We start from the raw sequence: 22,963 nt of genomic DNA, 5'->3' as shown, positions 1-22,963 counted from the left end.
TTACAGTAATACTAAATTAAAAAAAACTCCTACTGTAGACTACATACATATATAAAACAGTTTTCTTACTCTCAAAATTTCATTTTTAATTGTTTTAATTAGTACTTGATAATTTGTTGGATTTTACAAAAATAAACTAAGTTTGAAGATAATATATAACCAAAAAAAACATGACTAGTTTAATACACTGAAATATACTATTATTACAGTGATAATGTCAAATTATTTAAGATTTAATTTTTATCCTTCTTCAAACTGTTTAGCTCTCGGTGCCTTTTGTGTCACCCAAGCATATATATGGGAATATTATATGAACTGAAAATAAGGAGCTGTTGCTTTATAAGAAATATAATAAAAAACATTGCATGATTTATTGATGAGAGGTTTGAATTTTAATCAAAGAAGGAGAAAGAGATAAACATAACTCTAATCTGAACTGGTTATTTATATATTTAAAGAGGTTCTCACACAAGCATAAATTAAGACCCAAATATTTTTCAAAAGTTCTCTTGTTTTCCTTGTGAATTATGAATTTTACTTAACCTAATTTTATGTGTCTCAGACTAAATATGTCGTTGAAAAGGATGCATGGAGGCCTTGCAATGGATATGTTCTCTGTGATGACATTTTCTGAAGTTTAAGTGACTAACAAAGGCTTTTCCTTCAGGCTTTGAGATTCATGTTTCACAAGTTCTTTTGTTGGCTCAATTTTCAAATGTTTGCATCTGTTTGATAGTCTCAATACTTCTACAAATAGAAATCTATAAATACTTTAGACTTCTAAACTTATGAATACAGTAATAAATTCCATATTTACTCTTCTCGATGGCATTAAATGATGGCAATTAATTTTGTAGCAAGATTCAAGATTTATTAAAAAAATAAAAATAAAAATAAAAGGTAATCAGTCAAGATGCCCACACTTTCTGTGTTACATAGCCATTCTCCTGATCTCTGATCTCTCAGTTTATACATCTATTTTGCATGAAATAGCGGGGCCCATTTCCACCTCCAAGTGTGTATATCACTTCCAAGTGTGTCTTGTGACCCCCACATAGAGTTTGAACAGCCTGAAAAGGATGCTAACTGGTTTGATACATATATTCTCCTTTTCTATAGAAGAGAAGATCATCTTGGTCTACTTATTCTTCTAGCAAAAGGAGACTTCGCCCTTAGATTCAAAATTTGTAGTTTTTTTCCTCCCTTTCTTGGAGGCATAAATAAACTGATGTGCACCCATCATCATGTGATAGGGCTGTCATAGTTGTGTATACCTTGGAAGCCTAGCAAGCTAGTCAGGACTGGAAAATAAGACCGAATCTAAAACAAGGAGAGAAAGCACAAAAGGCTGGAGGCATAACTCAATGATACAGCACAAACAACAGACTCTGAGGTTCAATCCTTAGCAACACAACACATCACAGAAGAGGCAGTAAAGATGCTTTTCTATCAAATAGTGATGAAAAATTAAAAAACGATAGAAGAAAGAATTCTTAGATTATACATCAAATTAGAGACAATAGTATTTTTTTAATTACATACATCACTCCCCATATGTAATTTCAGTTTTTTGGCATCAGACTCATAAATCCTTGAAGAATTGTGGGAGCAAAGAGGAAATGTATTCACAATGAAGAAATTCATCATTCATGAGAATTCTAATATTTAAGCTTACACACACATTGATGATCAGAACAATACTTACGCTTGTTAAAGGAATGGGGTGTTCTTTCAAAATATTGTACCTTATTTCCCCTAAAATGAAGTCCAGAGCTTCTCAGAGTTAGATTTTTATTGACTGGTTCCTGTAGAAAAGTCAGAATGTCTACTCATGATGGGGACCTTTGGTTGCAGTGGGTGGAGGTATGTGTATTTGTTTCCCAGTTTGGTCACCTTTCAGTCACTTCATCAGCTATACAGTTTACAGATGCATGAGGCTCCCTTGCCTATGAGAGTCAGTCCAGATTTGATTCTTCATTCACGTCAGAGATTTCGAATAATGTCTCTTGAACACAATTCTTTTAGGCGCACAAGACGACAGGATATAAGGAATGGAGATCCACTAACTCACTGTTCGGACTTGCAGCATCATGGTAAGTCATTCTTTACACCTCCAGTGCTAAGTGGGAGGAGTGCACACCTTGTTCCAACAATAGTTAGGCAGAAATGTGGTCGGCCATAAAGAAGATGCTGACAAACTTACAAAACAGGAATATGTATATTTTGATCACAGGTATAGTAATTCAAGAATTTAGATCTTTACAAGATATAGAACTTAAATTTCTCACATGAACAAAAGCAGCCACGTCTATGAACATACTTTGGTATATTAGCAACACAGAGAGATAGGTAACAGAAATTTTCATCAAAATATATCAAATAAATTAATAATAGTGTTAAAAGGGACCTAGGAAGCCATATATCTATATGCAGATGATGGTAAATCTTTCTGAGTGTTTGAGTCAAACAAACAGTGAAGCCACATCCTTACATTAAGATGCCAGCCATATATCTTTTTGAAATGAACAATTTGGAACCAATATATGGAACCAAGTTATTGAAACATTTTAAATGTCAGAGTCGCTTATTAAAGCTGAATCATACAACTTCCATTTAATATACATAAATTGCTGTGTAAGCTTTTTCTCCCTGCTGCAATTTATGAGGTAATAATGAAGCTGTGCCTCCCTCTGCTGGGGAAACTTCTCAGTGACAATGGCATTAATAATCAGTTAAAAATACTAATCATTAACATGCAAAGCAGGAACATTGTAGCCAAACACAATCATTCTCTTTTCTCTTTAAGTGCCTTTTACAGTGACCACCAAACACTCTTTGTATTTTTTAATTAATATTTACTTGATTTACTGGGTGTTTTAGAATATTCTTACTTTCTGTATATTAAAAGACACTATCACCGCACATAGTGCTTGAACGTGCATTGCAAAATCTGTTACCTCCTTCGAAGGCAGGCCCCTCTGTGTTTAATCCCAGTGTGCTGGCATCAGACTCATAAATCCTCTTCCCGTAAAATGGAGGGACTAATTGGAGATGCTAGAACAAACACTTTAAAAATCAGTCACTTTTAAACATCCGTGGACAATGGCTGCTTATCTGTGTGTTTCACTTCTGACATTGAAGAAGAAAAAGACCACTGAACAAGGTCATAAAAGGTTTTTCTCTGTATCTCTAAGGGAAATGCCTATACTGGTATATTCTTCCAGTTTAACAAGTCACACAGTCGACTACTCCATTTAGAACAAATGTTTTACTCAGTTCTTATGAACTTATTTCAAGCAAAATTATTGTAATGTGATTTCATCACTTCATTAAAAAGTTCTATTAATTATTAATTCATTTTATTGAAAAATTTATGGGCTTGTGCCTTGAGAGTTAAAAGTGAAGCCTGGAAATGAAAGCAGGGGGAACACTTCAGAGTTATTGTCAAACAGACCACATTTTTCTGTATGGGCTTTGGTACATTGCTGTAATGGGTATATCATTGGCAGTATAAGAAACATTTAGTGAACTCAACGTGATTTTAAAAATCGTATCATGCTTAAGGAAAGATCACTATGAATGCTAACACACGTCTCAGTCAGTAAAGTGACTCAAGTTTTATCCTCAGCACCTATGTCAACATCTGGAATCAGGGAGTACCCTTGTAATCTTCACACTGGGGAGATGGACAGAGACAGGCAGATCTTTGAAGCTCATTGGCTAGTTAGACATCCTAACAGCCTAGTCTGAGGTTGCAGTGAGGCATCCTGCCTCCAAAACTAAGGAAGACAAGTTCTGAGAAGGAACAACATTAGAGATCACCCTCTGGTCTCCATGTGCATATCTGTACTACACCACTACATATGGACATCCACAAATACACGTGCAATAAACCTGCATACATAGAGACAAATATCACAAATATAGGCTATCATTCAACTAATAGTAATTGATTCTGAACATGTCACAAAACTGTTCTAAGAACGATTAGCAGTCATGCAGGCTTCATCTTGGTGATCTCTCCATTTGTTTAGGAATCTCGTCCCCTTTTAGTAAAGTTCTTATACTTCTTCAAAATAAAATCTACTGGGGATAGAAATGTCTCATATACAAATGGTAAAACTGACCAAGGACTTTTAAAAAGTAAGACTGTGCCTAAATAACTATTGTTGATTATTTAATGGCTTTACTTTAGATAATGTTGCCTATTTTGAAGATACATTTTGGTCACTTGATATTGGTTCAGGCCTATGAAAATTAACTATGCAGAATTGTTTAGCTATAAACAGTAAAGTCTTTGTGAATGAATTCTTCTCCAGATAACTAAAATACATATGTCAGATGAAATAGAATTGTGATAGTTTAGTGTTGCAAGTTCTATTTTTAGTTTTCTTTTTGATTGGTAAGCACTTCTATTTTATGCTTAAGATAGATGGGAGTAAGGTTCCAAACAGCCCACAAAATTCCACTGCAATAAAACACTTCTATCTCAAAGGTCCCTGTGCCTGTTGGCTGCTTTTGTTGCTAATTGAACAAACATAAAGCATATTTACCATAGGTTAGAGTAAGGTTCAAATGTGTGGAAAGTACGTTAGGAATCCCCATTTGGCCAGGCTTAGTCCTACCATTAGGGATCCGTGAATTATCTCAGAATAGTAGATGTCAATATATGAACATAAATGGGCTCCAATCCAGAGCCCAACCCTGTTTAAATCATGTATGTTGTCTTGCTAATGTCACTTCTCACATTCAATAAATATATTCAATAAAATATATGTGCTCATATGGAAACAAGTAAAGATATGCGATGTTGTTTAACAAAAAGCTCCTAAGCAACATGAAGCCAAATTATACACTTCAATATGATCACTTCCAGCTGTAATGGTAAACATATTCAGTAACACTCTATATTTTACATATCCTGAGATTTTTAATAAAGTGACTATATAAAAAATAACTTGAAATTAAGGTGGAAGAAATTGCACTTTGGATGAAACCTTCAACAGACCCTCACTGAATTTCCCCATTGTACAAAACAGCACCAGGCTTAACTATTCAAAGAAAAACAAAAATCCACTCATTTCTCTTGATCTCAGTCTTCTGTACCACCACAGCCATTACCCAAAACCTAGTATCAAACCTAATAGCACATGTGTTCCGGGAAATCTTTCTTTCCAGTCACATACCAGGCAAGATGCTAGCGTAGAATTCAGGTTGTTTGCAATTCATTCCTCCCCTCAAAAGGGAATATGTGCCTGAAACTAGAGCTTGTCTAACTTCACATTTGAGAAAATGACTGGCCACATAAATTACATCTCCACTGTCGCCAGTTTTTTTTTCCTTCCTTACAAACCAAAATGAGCCGTAACACAATTTATGATTTATATGTTCAGAAAGCAAAAGGCTAAAATTTTAAAATCATACTATCATCTTATATTTCTGGGTCATGGAGATCCTTTATGCCCTATCTTCTAATTTAGTGATATCATTCAAGTTCACTTTTTATAATAGTATTCATGGCTGTTCTGCACACATGCAGTTTCTTGTTTAATGTCCCACAATAAAATATCCACAGAAGGCAATCTTCTAAATTATCTCTTCACTTAGCCCATCTAAATATACGTCTTGATTGGCATCAAAACTGTGCCCAAATTTTATAAACACTCTTTGGCAGTACTGTCTTGCTGGTCAAGAGGGACATAAATTTAGTATTTTGTCGATGATTTTATGTCCTGTGCGTTACCATTTTCCAAATATGAATATAAGCATTTAACCCAAAGAGGAGCCCTGAGATTTGATCTAGGAACTGATGTCATCCTTTTAAGCTTCCAAGTTCCATAAATTATGAAATACCACTTGTGAGAGAAATTGTGAAGATTAAATGCACTGCTGTATTGTAGACGGCTAAGAAATAAAATGACCCGAGAATGTCAATTGAATGCAGGATTCTAGATTCAGTCTCATAGATACAGTGCTGGTGAGAAATAAACTTCTGTGCAAATGAGGGAAACAATGAAAAAATCTCCACCTCAGTCCTAATCAGACATGGAAGAAATGGGAGAAAAATCCTCTTTGAGGTTTGCGATACTTTCATTTATTGTTTTTTTTTTTTAACAAAATTCTTTATCTCATCCGAGATAATCTATTTGTACACTTAAATTTAATTATTATGAAGAGGGAGTCTAAGCTGTCTGCATTTCTTCCTTTTATTCTGAAAGTTATAAGAATCAAATATCATTATAATACAAGATGGTATTTTCATTATTGTTTACTGGAGGTTTCTGCCTCTGCAAATGATTGTTTCCTATCTTCCATCAAATCGCTTGGGGAAAGAAAATGAGAGATTAAATCCTGTGTTTCCTGTCAATTTTTTAAAAGCAACTCTTCCTGTGGCAATCCTGCTCTGGCATATAGATTATTTTGCTTCCTTTGGTAATGCAGTCACTATAAAATCATGAAACTAAAATGTACCAGATGTTACTCATAAGCTCATAATATTACAGTAGATAATATGCATATTGGTATCTCTCTATAAGCCTTTGTGTTTCATCATGCCCTGAAATAAGATGCACTGTAGATGTATCATATGCTACCAAATAAATAAAGCTATGGCTAGTATAACCATTTCAATACCATGTAATGTTTCACAACACATCGATTTCATCATTTCAAAATATTTTTCCTAAAAATAAAATACAATAGTATATTATTGACCAGAACGATGCTTTGTCCAATATAATTATTCCTTCCAAAAGATGCTAAATTTCCTAGTCAGTCAGTCTGAATATCCCTTTCACTGTCTATATATTGACAAGCACATTGTAAGAACCAATCCAAACAAATAAATACATCACTATGAGAAATATTGAAAACTGTCTGAATTTAAGAATTCAAAATGCTGTATCCCAGTTAACGAGTATAACACATCTTGATTTGGAACCTAATGTATAGTATATAATTTAGGTTGGCTTTATCAAGTAGATACTTTATATACTTAGATTTTCTATAAGATGTCATCGATGATTTTGTTCTTGTCAGCTCCTATTCACTATTCTTCATTTATGTTGACTATATTTCTGAGACTGCTCACTGACTTTTACAAAACTAGTGGCTGTAACTACCACTGCGAGCACTAAAAAACACGTCAGAGGCATTCTATTGATAAACAAGTATGATTCTTTTCACATACTATATTATATTTTAGTTGTTTAACTGCTCCCAAAATATAGACAATTAATAAATTGCTTGTTAACCATCTAAATATGCAGATATAAAATGTATAGAAAGACTATGGTTATAATGAGTTTTTCCATTTTAATTTGTAATTCTCTATTATCCCATGAAATATATTTCTTCATTCATGATATGCCTTGTAATTGACTGCTGCTTTGTTTTTTTTTTCATATAGTTAAATTATTTTGCTGATAAAATGTATTTTTGGACAGTCATTTAGATACCAGGAAGAAAGTCCTAATAATTATTTGTGCCAAAGAGCACACTGCTGTTGTTTTCTGTTTCAACAGATTTGTGGGCTATGTTCGCATTTTAGATGTTTGACCATTTCCAGGGAATATAAATGAAAAATATCACAAAAGCAATGTGGTAAAACAAGTAGTATTGATGTGTCTGGATACAGCCCAGTTACTGTATTTTTTAAAGATCTGAAAGGGCTAGTTAAATTACTTTGTATCTCTGTGTGTCTCCTTGGACTTGCATTCGAATTTTATATTTATTGCCTAGAAAACTCAATTTTTAATAAGGGTCAAAACTATCAAAATCTAAAACCAGAAATCAAGGAAGAAATGACTATGTGGCTCCCAGCCTCATTCATCTGTCTCCTATTGGACATTACATTTTCCAAGATTGTAACATTGTTCACATTTCAATCTTGGGAGATGCTTATGGGGTTAAAATGAAGAATGAAATAAATGGGAAGCTGAAATGTGATTCCCTCTGTTTCTGTACTATTGGAAGAGAATCAAATGCTAAATAAGGCCTTAAGCAACATGATATTTCTGGCCAAATGATGGATATCATGACTTTCTGTTGTTACAAAAGGAAGCAATTTATTTAACTTCGTTCTTTCCTCCCATTCTTTCTGCTTTATTAGTCTCATTTCATTTCCATAAATTATCCCACTAAAGGAGGAAGTGATTAATTGAAGATTGCTTCCTCAAAAACATTATTTCTTGTCATTAGCAGCTGCAACATATTGAAACGTTGTGTTACCCAAACACACTGGTGCTTTTAAATAATTTTAATATTGAGATTGTTTCAATTATTTTGCTCTAACTATTCAGTTTAATAACTAGATCCTTACTGTTTATGGTGCTTTACATGACAAAGGGCTGTAGTGTAAAATACATTTTAAAATGTTTTTAGTTGCGGTTTTTCTTTCTGGAAGTGTACATTTTCCATAAGCCATTGCTTTCATTGGATTCCATGAAGAAGGTACAACTATTTATGTAATGTCTTAATACCTTTAGCATCTTTTTTATTTTATAGTACCATATTTTTATGTGGAATGTACTTGATTTTACATGTCTGCTTCTACAACATCCTGAATAAGCTATTTTACAGTGATTCACATTAAAATATTCCATCTAAACAGCAGTTTAGTGAAATAATCTATCACAGCATGACTATAATTTTTCCTCTTTTACATTGTTTAGGCTTACAATTAATGCCCGTGAGTATCAAAATCATTGGGCTTTCAGCTTTCAAAGTCAGTATATTTATTTAGGTTTGTTACTCAGCAAATATCTGGTAAGATTTCATGTTGCCTTTCTGCCAAAATTATGGTAAACACAGAAAGTAAGAGAAATGGTCAATTCAACAATTGCAAATAATACAACTACATTAGCCACGAAGAATAGAACAGTTCTGGAATGCATTGAAGCTGAGTTGTTTTCTCTAATTCTTTTGTTTGTGGAAGTACGTATGCTATTAAAGACACTTCATTGTCTCAGTATTGACTCTTAACACAGGATTTTCTTCTGAACAGTCTAAAGTATTGCAACAGTCATTGCATTAGTATCATTAATAATCATGTTTAACTGTTCTGTGTACAGACGCTCTATTAAATATCTTCTGTTATGCTTTTGCACTATGATGATTAGACATTTTTGTCTCTATTATGTGTCTCTCTTAAATCAGAAAAGTATAGGCAGAAAATAGAGAATTGCCAAATTCTCTGTAATTTGAAACAAGCTATCTAAAGTGTTCCCTCTCTCAACTCCAAGAGGCAGAAAAGTCGCTGGTATATGGCAGTGTAAATATTTTAAAACTGTAAGTGTAATGCTAAACCCACTGAAGGCAGTGGGAGTACATTAAAAACCTTGGCTATGCCTACTCAGTGATAGCTTTGCTATTTTGAAATTAAAATAAAATTGATAAAAATAATAGCAGTGATAGAATTTTAATCCTATTCATTAATAAAGAATCAAAATTTTCACTTTTGAAGAAGTTATTTATCTGTTATTTGTGTATGTGATTTAGCACATGCATACACACAAAATCCCCACTGGGCACCTTGTCATTGGGGTAGATTTGAACTCTGGATCCTCCTGGTTGCACGGCAGGCTCCCGTGACTGCTGAATCCTCTCTCTATCCCCTAATTAACAACTTTGTAGTGATTTATTTGAACTTTTGGTAATTTAATGGTCTGAGAAATTTATGTTGTAAAATTGTTGCTTTCTTTTTTTTTATAAACAGTTTCTATATAAAATTCTATAAGTAAAATATGTCCAGTTGTTTTATATGATAACTAGTTATGTGATTGTAATATCATGGCGTCTTCTTAACAGACAATGGAAATGCAATTAAACATTTTTTTCTTAGTTAACCTGGAAATTTTAGTAGATGTTATAGAACATGCCTACAACCCCAGTATTTGCAGGGCTGAAACAAAAGGACTGTGTACTTCATGCAAGCCTTGGGCTACATAACAAGTGAGGCTTGTGAGTGACCCCAGAGCAACTCAACACTGCATCATGCATTAAGGACAATTTTATCTCATGGAAGCTAGATCATGAAGTAGCCAACATATATCTTTAAGAAAAAAAATTATTTAGAAGTTTTAACTTCACATGTTCCTTAAGTGCCATGAATGTTGACAATACATTCAAGACAGTTTATAAACATTTTTTTTTCTTTCACTAAAACAAACATAAGATAGAGAAGAAATGCCAATGATGAAAAACAGGCACACAATAAAATTCACCATGTAGTGAGAACACATTTACTGAGATGCCATGCGTATGTTATACATTTGCTTGATGGTGTTCCCTAAGAAAGTGGAGAGGAAAGTAGAATTACAGTTACTATCATAGAATCTCAATAATCCCTCAAACCGGAAATAACATTTCCCAAAGGTAGACATACACAAAACACTGCAGCACAGCATTCTCAACACTCAGAATGTTATGCCATACATATAAATAGCAGTACCACAGAGTGTTGGTGTGGGCCCCGTCAGCATCCACTGGGTTTCTCGTTTGTTTGTTTAAAGAACAGGAAGAAAGGGTCAACTCAATAGACAAAGAGTCCTTAAGGTATTTGCAAGAGTAGTTATCAAAGCAAACTAGCTAAAAAGCAGCAAAGCCTATGAACCAAAGGAACCACAGGCTATTTTCTCTCCTGGGCACTAAGAACCTCACTATTCTTCTTAAAGAGAATCATAACATAGTATATGAATTTTCTATTAAATCTTACATCCTTTTGTATGAGACAACTATAAAAGAGAATAAGATGGATTGTTTTTATAAACATAAGGGTACATCTGTTATTAAGATACAGTTTTATTGCTACCTGAGAAAGTTTTATTTCTACTTTAGAAGAGTAACTTGATTTTCAGCACTATTGGGAATATTTGGTTTAATTGGCAAAGAGACAAGTCAGACCATGATTTTCAAAAGTATTTTGATTAGTTGATTGAAAATTATATATGTTGTGTTTTGATCCTAGCATATATATATACTTATATATACACATATATTTATTTTGTGTACATGATCATTTTGTCTGAGTGTATACAGATGTATTCTATATGTGCAGCACTCACAGAGACTAGAAGACAGCACCAGATCTCCCAGACCAGACAGTTGTTAGCGGGAAATGTGTGCCAGACTTGGGGTTTCCTGTAAGAATAACAAGGTCTCTTAACTGCTGAGCCATCTCTCCAGCCCACAGATATCGCTTATTGCAGAGAGTTCTTCTGTTAGTCAAGTCACATTGGACTTACCTATGTGTCAGCAAAAACACATAACTTAGAGTTCTATCGAAGAGCCCTTCATTATTGTAGATAACAGCATAAGAGTAAATGACATTGGTCTGCTTACCTATGCATCTACTGATGAATTCTTTATCACTATAGATAGCAACATGAGAGTAGAGGGCAATTTGGCCTAGAAAATATGGCTGTAAACAAAAATTTAGTAGGATTTTCTGTCATCTTGCTATCACGTATATTGTAATTCAAGACTTTGAGAGAGCAGAAACAAAATCTTCCCAAGAGTTCAAGGATTTCTTGATCAACCAAGTTTATACTGTTGAGCAATTAATAAAAAATATATTTAATATAAACACTATGGACTTCCATGTCAAACCACACTCATTATTCATGGTAGATTCTACAGGCTCTGTGGCACATAGCAATTCAGTGCTCCTCTTACCAGGGGACAGATGTCTTACAACATAGCACAGAGACATGAAGAGGAGAAAAGGCCTTTCCCAATCATAGAACTTAGTGTCTGCATATCATATACATATGCACATAAATGCAAATGTGTGAGTCTGTGTGTTTGTGTACGTGTGTGTGTATGTATGTGTGTGTGTATGAGATAATGTATGTAAGAGAAAATATCATTAACAAAGCAATTTCTTGGTTGTTTTCACGGTATTGATATTGAACAAAAAGGGACAGAAGTGTCTCAGAATCAGAAGAGTTTTCATCCCCAACTAGGGCATTTGAGAACCAGGCGGTGAGGCTGAGGCATTTAGAACGGCAATGTAGTGGAAGTGGTTGTAGCTTTATGAGAGTTGTCAGTGGAAGGCACAGGCTACACCAGAGACTGCAATAGAAACAGTTCTTAAAAGCTTTCACCTAGCATAAGCAAATCCTATTGCTTATGACAGACAAAAGGACTAAGTTGATTAGGACGAGTAATACTGTCAAAGTGAAGCCAAAGGAGGAGGGAAAACATTTTTAAAATTAAGAAACTAGCTGAATTTGAAGGCGAAAGAAGAAAATTTTCATCTGTCTACACTGTCAGCTCTCTGTGCATGTGAAAATATATTTATTATTTTCTAAATTAATTTAATGAGTTCCAGATTGTTCAGGATGTCAGAATGGAAACAGGATTACACAAGATAACACGGAGTTTTGTTCTCGCACTGAGTTTTACCTAGCCTCTCTGTGTCATACTTTTGATCTGAGCTGTGTTTTAGTTACCACATTGAAGGAGGTTATGTAAAGGGTAAAATAATAGAAACTTAATCAGGAAACAGATTTTTGTATTGCTGCATTTTATTACGTGCTCCTGCCTTGGTCCATAGCCTAACTCTGGAAAATAACAAAGGGTATGTCATTTTCAAATAAGAACAATTGAAACCATATTGCAGTGTAATTATAGGAGTTTCTCCTGAGCCATCCCAAACATTTCACACCAGTTGGACTTCAGGACAAAATTGTGAATTATTTAGGGTTTATTGGTGGGAAGTATAAACATTCTAAAGTCTACCTCCTGTAAAAATGCTAGATAAATATTGGTAGGTAAATTTGATTTTAAAGTTGGAAAATTCATACAAAGCAGCAACCTAACCTCTCAGAAATTCTTCCTTTATATAAAATTCCAGACTAAATGCCAGACTCTTAGGAAAGTAGGTTAAAGGGGGGGGGGCTTTATTCATCACAGTTCAAAGACTCAAGGTTGTGGTGGACAGGAACTGATCAGTTTATTTTGTGTTACTTGCTTGCAGACAAAACTCTGCATATACAGCCCAAACCAAAATGATTTGTCTACTGAGGAAAGTACTTGTGGTCTGAAATCCTTGACATATTTACGAACTTTAATGAAGTTGAAAAATGACTTTAAAGTGGGCAACAATGGGTCATCTGAATTTCCAAACTCATATGTTAGAAAATGGAAGTTAACAACTAATGTTTTCTCGTTTAACTTCTTATCATTTGTTAGATAATCATCACGGGCACAGCCTTGAAGAGAGAATCATCTATGGAGTAGAAAATAGTAGTACATTCTTGGAATGCAGCCCGAAGTCACAGAGAGCTTTGGTCTATTGGCAGTTTCAGAGGCGAAATGAAGATCGAAAAGAGGAGGTACAGGATTTTAGTTGACTGAATTGTTTCTGTCTGGTACACACATTGTCACCCCAATATCAGCGACTTGGAGGAAGGAAAGGTAGTGATGACTCCAAAACACTGCTGAACCAAACAGTAGCTCCTTAGACAAGTACTCAGTGTGGGCTGGGTGAATGGCAGGCCATGTGTGAGAAACAAGGATTGGGTAAGAGTTTCAGTCCAGGAAGATCTTGGAGCACATATTTTAGAGTATGTATTTCTTGCCTCATTTTAGTTATTAAGCACTTGTGTTACCTGCATTTGTGCACTAAGGGAAAAAAAGATCAAGTTTTCCTTGGTAATTTTAGTGTTTACTCACTGATTTCTGTTAAACCTTTTGTCTTCTACAAGTGAGAAGTTGGAAGAGAGTTGAATATTTGATACAGGGTGAAGAACTTGAGTCCCACCATCGTTTTTGGTATTAACTAGTAAAACAGCCTCAAGATCTCCATCCTCAGTAGATATAGTCCCTTGACAATTGTAACAAGTTATACTGAGAAAATGGCTCATAGAGCTCTAATGTTTTAACTACTTATAAGTATTAAATACAGGTAACCAGATTGCTTCATCCACTTGTCAAAATCATTAAGTACAGATAATTTTGCAAATGCAATGTGAACATAAAAGCAGCCTGTTTTAGTTTTTGTTGTTGTTGTTGTTGCCTTGTGGATTTTTTGTTGTTATTGTTTTATGAAATGTTAAGCAGTTTGAAACTGTAAGATTATATTGTAAAAGTGTTAACTTGATTTATACATTGATAGGTTCTGTTTTTTGACTTTTCTATTATGAGGTCTATTCAATGAAAGCATGAGACGAGATATACCCCAGACTGTACCCTCATATTAGGCCACTTGCAGGACGTTGTGCATTGATAAACAATTGACTAAACCTAAAATATAAGACATATTTTCTTTACTTTGCTCAAATGCTGACATTTTTATTTTTTTCTTTTCAAATCATATTATGAATTCATTGTAATACATTGTTTTCTAGCTTTATGTTTATCTGGTTCCCATTTATTTATCGAATATTGACTTTGTGTCATATTTATGCACTTGCTTTCAAGTTCAAGCATACCTCCTTTCTTCCCTCCTGTTCCACAGAATATTTTAATGGTTATAAGATAGTCAATAAAAACAGTGGTATTGTAAATATTTTCAAATGGATTTATAAAACAATTGTCAGATACTATATCTCCTGTCCAAAGATGGACTTTTTAATTTAACTTAAAAATGTTAATTTCTAAAACCTACCTCAACTGATATCTAAGTTCTTCTAACCAGAATGGCAGCCATTTCATTTCTATTAAGTCCACATGCCTTCTGTTCTGCCTTTTCCTGATAGATCAGAGTGGGTGATCATATCATCAGGACAGAGCAAGGGCTCCTGCTCCGTAGCCTGCAGAAGAAGGATTCGGGCAATTACCTATGTCATGCCGTGGAGCACGGATTCATGCAAACTCTTCTTAAGGTGACCCTGGAAGTGATCGACACAGAACATCTGGAAGAACTTCTTCATAAAGATGACGATGGAGATGGCACTAAGACCAAAGACAGCATGACAAGCAGCTTGACGCCCAGCCAGAAGGTGTGGTACAGAGACTTCATGCAGCTCATCAACCACCCCAACCTGAACACAATGGATGAGTTCTGTGAACAAGTGTGGAAAAGGGACCGAAAGCAACGCCGACAAAGGCCGGGCCACTCTCAAGGGAGCAGCAGCAAATGGAAGCACATGCAGGAAAGCAAGAAGGGTAGAAACAGGAGGACCCACGAGTTTGAGAGGGCACCCAGAAGTGTCTGAGCTGCGCCACCCCCCCCAAAACCTCAAACAAGTACAAACTCGCTTAGATAATAACTGGAAAAAAAAATGCAATACACATGAACATTTCATGGCATTATGTGGATGTTTACAAGGGTAGGAAGTTCAACCGGGTTCCACCAATTTAAGTCCGCGAGGAACTTTCCCAGCAGGTTTTCTTCAGACTACCAACGCCTGACAGAGATCGCAGGTGAGCGTAGATGTTCCCATCCGCTGACTTAGTGTTTCTTCCGAGAGTTCATTTCGCTTTCTTCTTTGCCTGAGAAATACAAATGTCATTTGCCATGCTGCCATCGAAAGGAGAAAAACTGCATCAGCAAAGCCATTTTTATTGACACGAGTGTTGAAAATAAACTGCATGGATTTAGTAAGCAGATGACTATTCCAAAACGTGACTGGATTTAAGGATGTTTTGTCTACCAGCACTCTTGTTTGTATGTACTGGAGGAGTAAAAAACATAACGGAATCGAGTGAAATAGTCTGTGGAGATATAAAAACATGAACCATCCATCATCCAGAAGAGTAAGGGAGAACACCGATCTACTACTGATGTCTTCTTTCAGCTTTGATCTAAAGATGTATTTTATTAAAGCTATAATTTAAATGTACCATGGCAAATATGCAGTAAAGATTAGCTGTTTTCTAAGCTAGAGTAGGTTGTGTCTTGCAGTTACCCTGCTATATTGTTTGTTTAAAAATTCCAACCATGTGCTGCTTTTCCACATTGTGTTTTCAGTTCTGTAAGAGGCAGTATATCACCTTAGATCCATACTCACTAGTAACTATTACTTTCTGACACCAAGAATTATGTCTTCCCCTTTGAAGAAACCAAACAGATAAGAGGGTATCGCCCTGACTTGTAAAGGTGTTATCTAAATTAACTCTCGTGTACATAATATTTTTTAGCCAACCAAAAATTAAAACAGCACAAAGGAGAAGAAAACAGTCACTAGAGGCACCCTGAAGGATCAAGAGCAAAAATAAAAGAGCTGTGTGTCTCATGAAAAGAACTTTGTCTTAACCGAGTGTTAATAAAACATCCTTCCCTCGTGGCTTGAATATTTGCATGATGTGTGAAGCATAGGACTCTCTCATGAGTCCACATCCTACAAGGATTATATTTTCAGTCATTTAATGATTTCCAAAACAGAGAGAAAGATACGTGACATTCAGAACCCATTCTAATGACCAAAACGACACATTTCTCAACAATTTCTTTGTGAATGGGCTAAATTTTATCCACCCTGTATGATACGGTTATTTGTATGAACAGCTTTTAAGTGTTTTCATCTCAATGAGAGTGGATTTATAAACTATTATCAGATCATACACTTTACCCAGAAAGTGCAAAATTTGTTATTTTATGAATAAAGTGTAAGATAGCACAAAATATTTCAAAATGTATACCCTTTGTTGGTTGGAGATGATTTCCTGAGAATCACTGAGTTCAAACTGCTTCTGAATGTCAACATTATAGGAGAGTTAACTGGTGCTCCATGCTTCAGGAATTCCTCCTTCTGTCCTTCAGTATGCACAAAGATGCAAAGTAAATATCCTCTTGCTAATTAATGAAGTGGCGTTGATATTTTACCTCTAGTTTTCTCCGAATTCTAGATAACTCAGCATTTACTTCTCACTCCAACTACACCAAATTGTTATTCCCTCTCCACTGAAATATTTCACAGATGGAAGCTCACATCTCAGCTTTAAGGATTACTTCAATAAACAATTTGTTGACATGTCTTTCAAACAAAACCCTGAAATCATTCGACATCTGATTTTAGGCTCCTTGCTGAACATGGAGTTGCTTTTGGAAGTAAGTTTTCATAAGCAAGCTGAATTGAATTATTTGAAGATCACACTCTGCACAAATAATACTGTCAGGAATATTAAGTCAGAGAAAGATGGATGCTCCAAATAAGTCATTCTCTCACTTAGTGGGGTGTTAACTACCCAAGCATTTGATGTTTTATTTCACTCTAAATTTGCAGCTGATACCAGTTTTATTTGCAATCACATAACTCTCACATTTCTTCCTAGCTCTTAACCATAAAGGACCTAATAGAATGAAGGTTGTATGATGACTCTATGGATGCCTTTTAAAATCGGAATGTACTTTGTTTAGCACTATAAAATAGCAATAGAAAACCGCGTAGGTTTCGGTTAACAGTGTTGCAAACAAGCAAATATATCGACACGTCTCATCAATTACCATGTCTAAGTTTTCAAAGAAAGTTATTGATCTAACTTATCAATAAATAAATCTTATGACAGTTATACGCTGCCATTGTGTATTGAGAGAGGACAGTTTGCACGAAAAAAAAATGAACGCCCCATTTACTAAGTCATTTAGATGGATTTTGGCATATGCACGTATCGTCACAGGTAAGACCTGCCTAAGACATGCATGTGACCTTAAGCAAATTACCACAGCAATCTTAAAATAGTCTCAAGTTGAAAAAAGATACATCACAGTGGAGAGAGCAGGCCCCGCTGATAGCAAATGTAAAGTGTAAATGCATGCAAATGCACACTTACTGCTTCTTTTCTGTATAATTCAGTGATTTATAATGGTATGTGTTTAATATTTTTGCTACCTACATATTAGACAAAGAGGTGTAAATAATTTTTCAAAAGAGTAGAAAGAACATTGTAAAATACAGGCTTCTATAGATGCTCCATTCCAGTTTGTTCACCATCATTCTCAAGTGCAAGATTTCCCATACAAGCGATGTGGTGGCTTATGTACTACTTAAGGGCAGAGAGGGTGTGCCCTCTAAGAGCATGCTTTTGCCAGGTCATTAATTGTTCCATATCTGTATTTCTTATTGCATTTCAGATGGGAACTAGAAAACTGGACAGAAAAATGTAATGATATTGCTGCTGTAAATTATTCCTTTTAGCATGTATTCAGTTGCTAAATACACATGTCTTCAAAATATATGAACTCAGATGTCTTTACTGTTCCCTGTAACACATGGTATTGAGGAACATAAGCTTCAAAACCTTCAAGAACCAGTCAGGGAGCTATATAATTAGCTAACAGGTTTTTCCGTTGTAGTATTTTGGAAACTGTGTTCTATATTTATAGTGATGTGAATTTTCAGGCCCTTTTCATTAAATGCTGTTCTCTTTATGTCACACCTGGAAAGAAAACACAGGGATGAAAGTCTTTAATAGTGGAGTATGATGTGAAACATCATAATTCAAGATCAATACAGATTCTAGATGACTGGCAGCCAGAGGCCTGTCCTAAAGCTTATGGGCAAGCATTGTATTAATAAGGATTTTTGGAGTAATGTTTTCAAGTGTTTCTTTTATAAACTATTATTGTAAACACAAATTTAATTCAGTGATAGTCTGTCAAAGTTTTTCACTTCAAAAACTTCAAGACATGTGACAAACAGGTCTTAACATTATTATATAGCAGCATGGCAGTTACAGACTGGGCCTGATGCCAAAGAATCCAATGCTTTTAGTTTTATCTTGGTAATAATTACTTAATGTTAATGTTAATGTTTACAGTATATCTTTCCTTAAAGAAGACAACATTATTTTCAAAAGTATTCAAATTCTATTAGTTTTATTTTAGAAACTTTCCTATACTAGTTTAATTCAAGAATCACACATTTGTACATTAATAGATAAAGACAAACCCAAGGTGAGAGAAAGGTGCCACATGAATGAGTTTTCTTATAACTGATCAATTTTCCTGATCAGCCTAACCAAAGAAAAACCTATGTCTTCATTTCAAACACAGGCTGTGATGTACATAAAACCAAACCAATAAAGGGATGATTTTTAAGTTATGATATTTGGATCCAGATACAACAGCATCAGCCTGCAGTTTCAAAAGGAGAATAAGGCAAGAGGATTGTGAATGGGCAGCTCACCTAGGCTAACTAATGGGACCCTACCTCAAACAAACCAATGAAATGATTAGACAAAAAGAAAGTATATCTTCTAGATACTTTGTCGCTCAAAACTAGGCTTCTGGACAGACCATGACTGGGAACTTGTGAGACATTGTGATGCAAAAAAAAAAAAAAAAATGAAGGCATAGTTCTGCTTTCATAAAGCTCACAGTGAAATGAACAGTGAAAGGAGTTATCACCATGTGTGATAACCCTTTGCTCTTTCAACTACCCTTAGAGAGCAGCAACACATCTACCTTAAAATCCACGCTGCCCGCTTACAATGTGCCTACCGCACCTGTCACAGTGATGTGATGTATCTGCCGTGTACATGTTTCCCTTCTCAGACTGAGATTTTCCCAAAGTCAAGAGCTTTGCTTTGTTTGTGACATGGTCACTTGTAGCTCAGGCTGGCCTTGAACTCACTTTATAGCCAATGGGATGGTTTTGATCATCCTGACCCACCTCCTGAGTGCTCAAACCTGCATCACTATACCTAGCGGCATTGTTGTCCAGTTGTTTTTCTTTCTGGTGCCTTGGGTGATACCAAGTAAAGCTAGAGCTATGCAAGTCAGTGCTGGAAAGAACCACAAGGGAATGTGGCAAGTCATTCAGAAGGAAGGGAGGGACTAAGGTTTGAGAAGAATCCAGGAGAGCTTCAGAGAATACGTGCCATGATGAACTATCGGTTGGATTTTCATAGAAGAAGAAAAAGAAAAGCACCTGTAGATAAAAGAAATACAACTAAAGAACAATGAAAATTTCTATTATCCCCCCCAGAGAACAAGTATTCCACATGAATGCAGCCCAATGCCCACTCAACAAAACAAAAAACAAGCAAAATGTCACTCTTTAGGTCAAAATGGTTTTCTAATTTCTGAGGTTGAATTATTATCCTCTGGGTTTTGGCCACATTGTCATCCCTGGCTTATGTAATTTTTTTGTTATGCCATCATCACACCCCTTAGTGCCTTTCCTTTTTTTTTTTTGTTTCCTTTCATTGAAAATAATTTTTTCTCACATATTATATCTCCAATTACAGTTTTCCCTTCGTCTCCTCTAAGTTTCTCCTCATACCCTTTTTCCTATAGAGATCCAATCCTTTTCTGTCTCTCATTAGAAAATAAACAGGCTTTTAAGGAATAATAATACAATTAAATAAATTAAGATAAAACAGAATTTAATGATTGGGCCACAGTTTCTTGTACCTTTGTTTTGGATCCTTTTCTTCTGTTTGTTTATATTTTATCTGCCTCCTATGTCCTAATTTCCTAAATACTGAACTTAATTGTCTCTTCTCAGTGGGGGGTTGTGCCAATGGACAATGACACAATAGACATTCGAAATATTTTTCGCCAGAATCTTTTTTATTTATTTACATCCCAAATGCAACACTCCTGCAGGTCCTCTCTTATAGTGTTTTTCCCCCCATCCCTCTCCCCTTCATCTCTGAGAGGGTGTCCTCCCTCCTACATCTCCCCATCCTGGTGCATCAAGTCTCTGTAAGATTAGGCACATCCTCTCCAGCCGAGGCCAGACAAGGCAGCCCTCTGCTTCACATGTGCCTGGAGCCTCAGACCAGCCAGTGTATGGTTAGTGGTTGGTAGCTCAGTCTTTGTGAGCTCTCAAGGTTCTGGTTTAGTTGACACTCTTGGCCTTCCTGTGGGGTTGCCATCTTCTTCCAGGCCTTCAATCCTTTCCCCAACTCTTCCATAAGGGGTTCTGAACCTCCATCCAATGTTTGGTGGTGGGTATCTGCACACATCATCACTAATAGCGTCAGGAATTGACGCTTGCCCATGGGAGAAATCCCAAGTTGAGCGGGTCACTGGTTGGCCATTCCTTCCATCTCTGCTCCATCTTAGTATCTGCATATTTTTAACCTGAAACAATTTGGAGTCAAAAGTTTTGTAGATAGATTGGTCACCCTATGAGAGCTCCATAGTGGAGTGGCAAAAAGATACCGGTCTCTTTGCTTAAACCCTCTGTGCACTAAGTCAGTTCAAATGCTAATTTCCGTTCTGTTCATCTATCTGTAGTGTTGGAAAATGTGGCCTTGATAACCAGCTTAGCCTCACAAGTTAGCAGAATGCCTACTATAAAAACACCTTTCAAGTATGAAGTCTGTATTTGCTCAAGGTCTTTCCAGTGGAGTAATGTATAGCGAAGCAACAGTGCATGTCAGGCAGGCACGTGAGATTAAAGGTAAAGATATATAATTTTTAAAAATACAAAAAGTAGAGACAAAAGTCTTAGGTTCATTTTGAATTTGTCACCTGCACACTACTATATTAAATTGTCACTATTATTTTCATAGAACCAAATGTATCTTATTTCTCTTGATTTTTACATGGCATGAATAGATATGTTTATTTATATAGAACCTAAACAAAAATTCCTCATAAATATGTTCAAGCCATCACAACGTGAGTAATTTTGAAGTTTTAAGTCACGCCCTCTTCTCTTTGTAAGCTTCGCTGAGCATTAGACACCAGTAAAAACATTTTAAACCCATGTTGCTGTGTAGCCTATTTCTTAATGGTTTATCTTGTTGATAGCTAAATCCAGAAAAGTTTAAACTTTTAAAAGACAAACTTGTTTCAAATCTAAACAGCTTTCCTACTTTAGTTGACATTTCTAAAGTAATTTATATTTCCAGGATGGGTGCCTCCCAAGAGTAAAGGAGAGTGATATTGTTATCATCAAATTATTCATGCAATTATTCAATCTATTGCCAAATGTGAGCACACATTAACTTAGCCCTTACTCTTCATAAAATTTTCCACATATTTCTATCAGACCTGGACAATGAATAATTTGTGTATTTCAATTGAATTTTTTTCACTTATTTACTATGAGCAAACTCACTGGATAATTTCATCTTTAAGGTAGTTTGACTTAATGACAATTTATTGAAGTTTTTTTTTTAATTATATCAGGTTTGAGTTAAGTGAATGAAATTATCTTCTAATAATTACTATATAGAACAAGAAAAAAGATACCTAGTATGAAGTGTACTATAAATGGCTATATTGAACATTTTCATTTATTAAAGGTGTTCTCTAAAAAGTATATGTGTATGCAGATACAAAATATATTGGGTTTTCATCTAAACAGCTGTTTATGAAATATGCCATCCTTAAGGTATCTCTTTCAGTTCCATAACTCAAAATTTCTAAAGCATAGAGCAAGTACCTCAGATTATAATAGCCCTTACTGGTACATCTTCTTGTCATTGTTGAAGCCTGAAATATAGACATAGTAACTTTTTTCTTAGTTTTTTTCTCCTATGCTCTTCTTTGACACTTAATACTACTTCCAAAAAATAAGTCCTGTCAGGTAGGTTGGTATTTATTATTGAGAAGAATTCATAAACTTTAAATAAAATATCTATATGTTATAAAGTTATCTTAGTGGTTTATACTACATTCCAAAACTTATGCAAACTGTCTTTGAAATGTATTACAGGCTGTTATAATTTAATTTTACATTGTTGAGTAATTTCAAAATAACTAGTCAGAAACACTAATATACACTCTAATAATGTTACTGCTTGATGAAGTAATAGGTTTTGACATCACTTCACTACAACAGAGGTATTTATAGAATATATTTAATGTTTATCAATGCATCTTTCAAGGAAATAAATTAATGAATATGTCTCCTTACATTTAAAACCCAGCAAGTTTCATTGTCACTTGATCCAATTAAAAGAGATCATTTTGATGTTCTTGATCCTTGCTGCCACAGGAAACCATGTTGATGTTCCCGATTCACACTGCCACTAGCTGCTATGGGCAAGGAGCCGTGGTATGTGCTGTTGATGACTGCAGATTCAACTGAGGTTCAGTGACAACCTTCACAAACAC

The 22,963-nt window shown here is 35.1% G+C and overlaps 1 protein-coding gene across 1 annotated transcript in view; it reads left to right on the top strand.

Moving 5' to 3' along the window:
• SEMA3A (semaphorin 3A) overlaps nucleotides 1–15,161 on the top strand; it is a gene marked incomplete at both ends in the record, with an annotated part of 190,685 nt that extends 175,524 nt beyond the window's left edge. Inside the window, 3 exons of the mRNA XM_080936191.1 lie at nucleotides 2,026–2,093; nucleotides 13,195–13,337; nucleotides 14,703–15,161. Coding sequence (XP_080792317.1) covers nucleotides 2,026–2,093; nucleotides 13,195–13,337; nucleotides 14,703–15,161 — 670 coding nt within the window. The remainder of the gene's footprint in view (nucleotides 1–2,025; nucleotides 2,094–13,194; nucleotides 13,338–14,702) is intronic.
• Between the last annotated feature and the right edge of the window lie 7,802 nt (nucleotides 15,162–22,963).

Source organism: Micromys minutus (genome assembly GCF_963924665.1).
Source record: "Micromys minutus genome assembly, chromosome: 23".
NCBI classification, from domain to species: Eukaryota; Metazoa; Chordata; class Mammalia; order Rodentia; family Muridae; genus Micromys; species Micromys minutus.
This window is presented reverse-complemented; position numbering and strand designations above follow the sequence as displayed.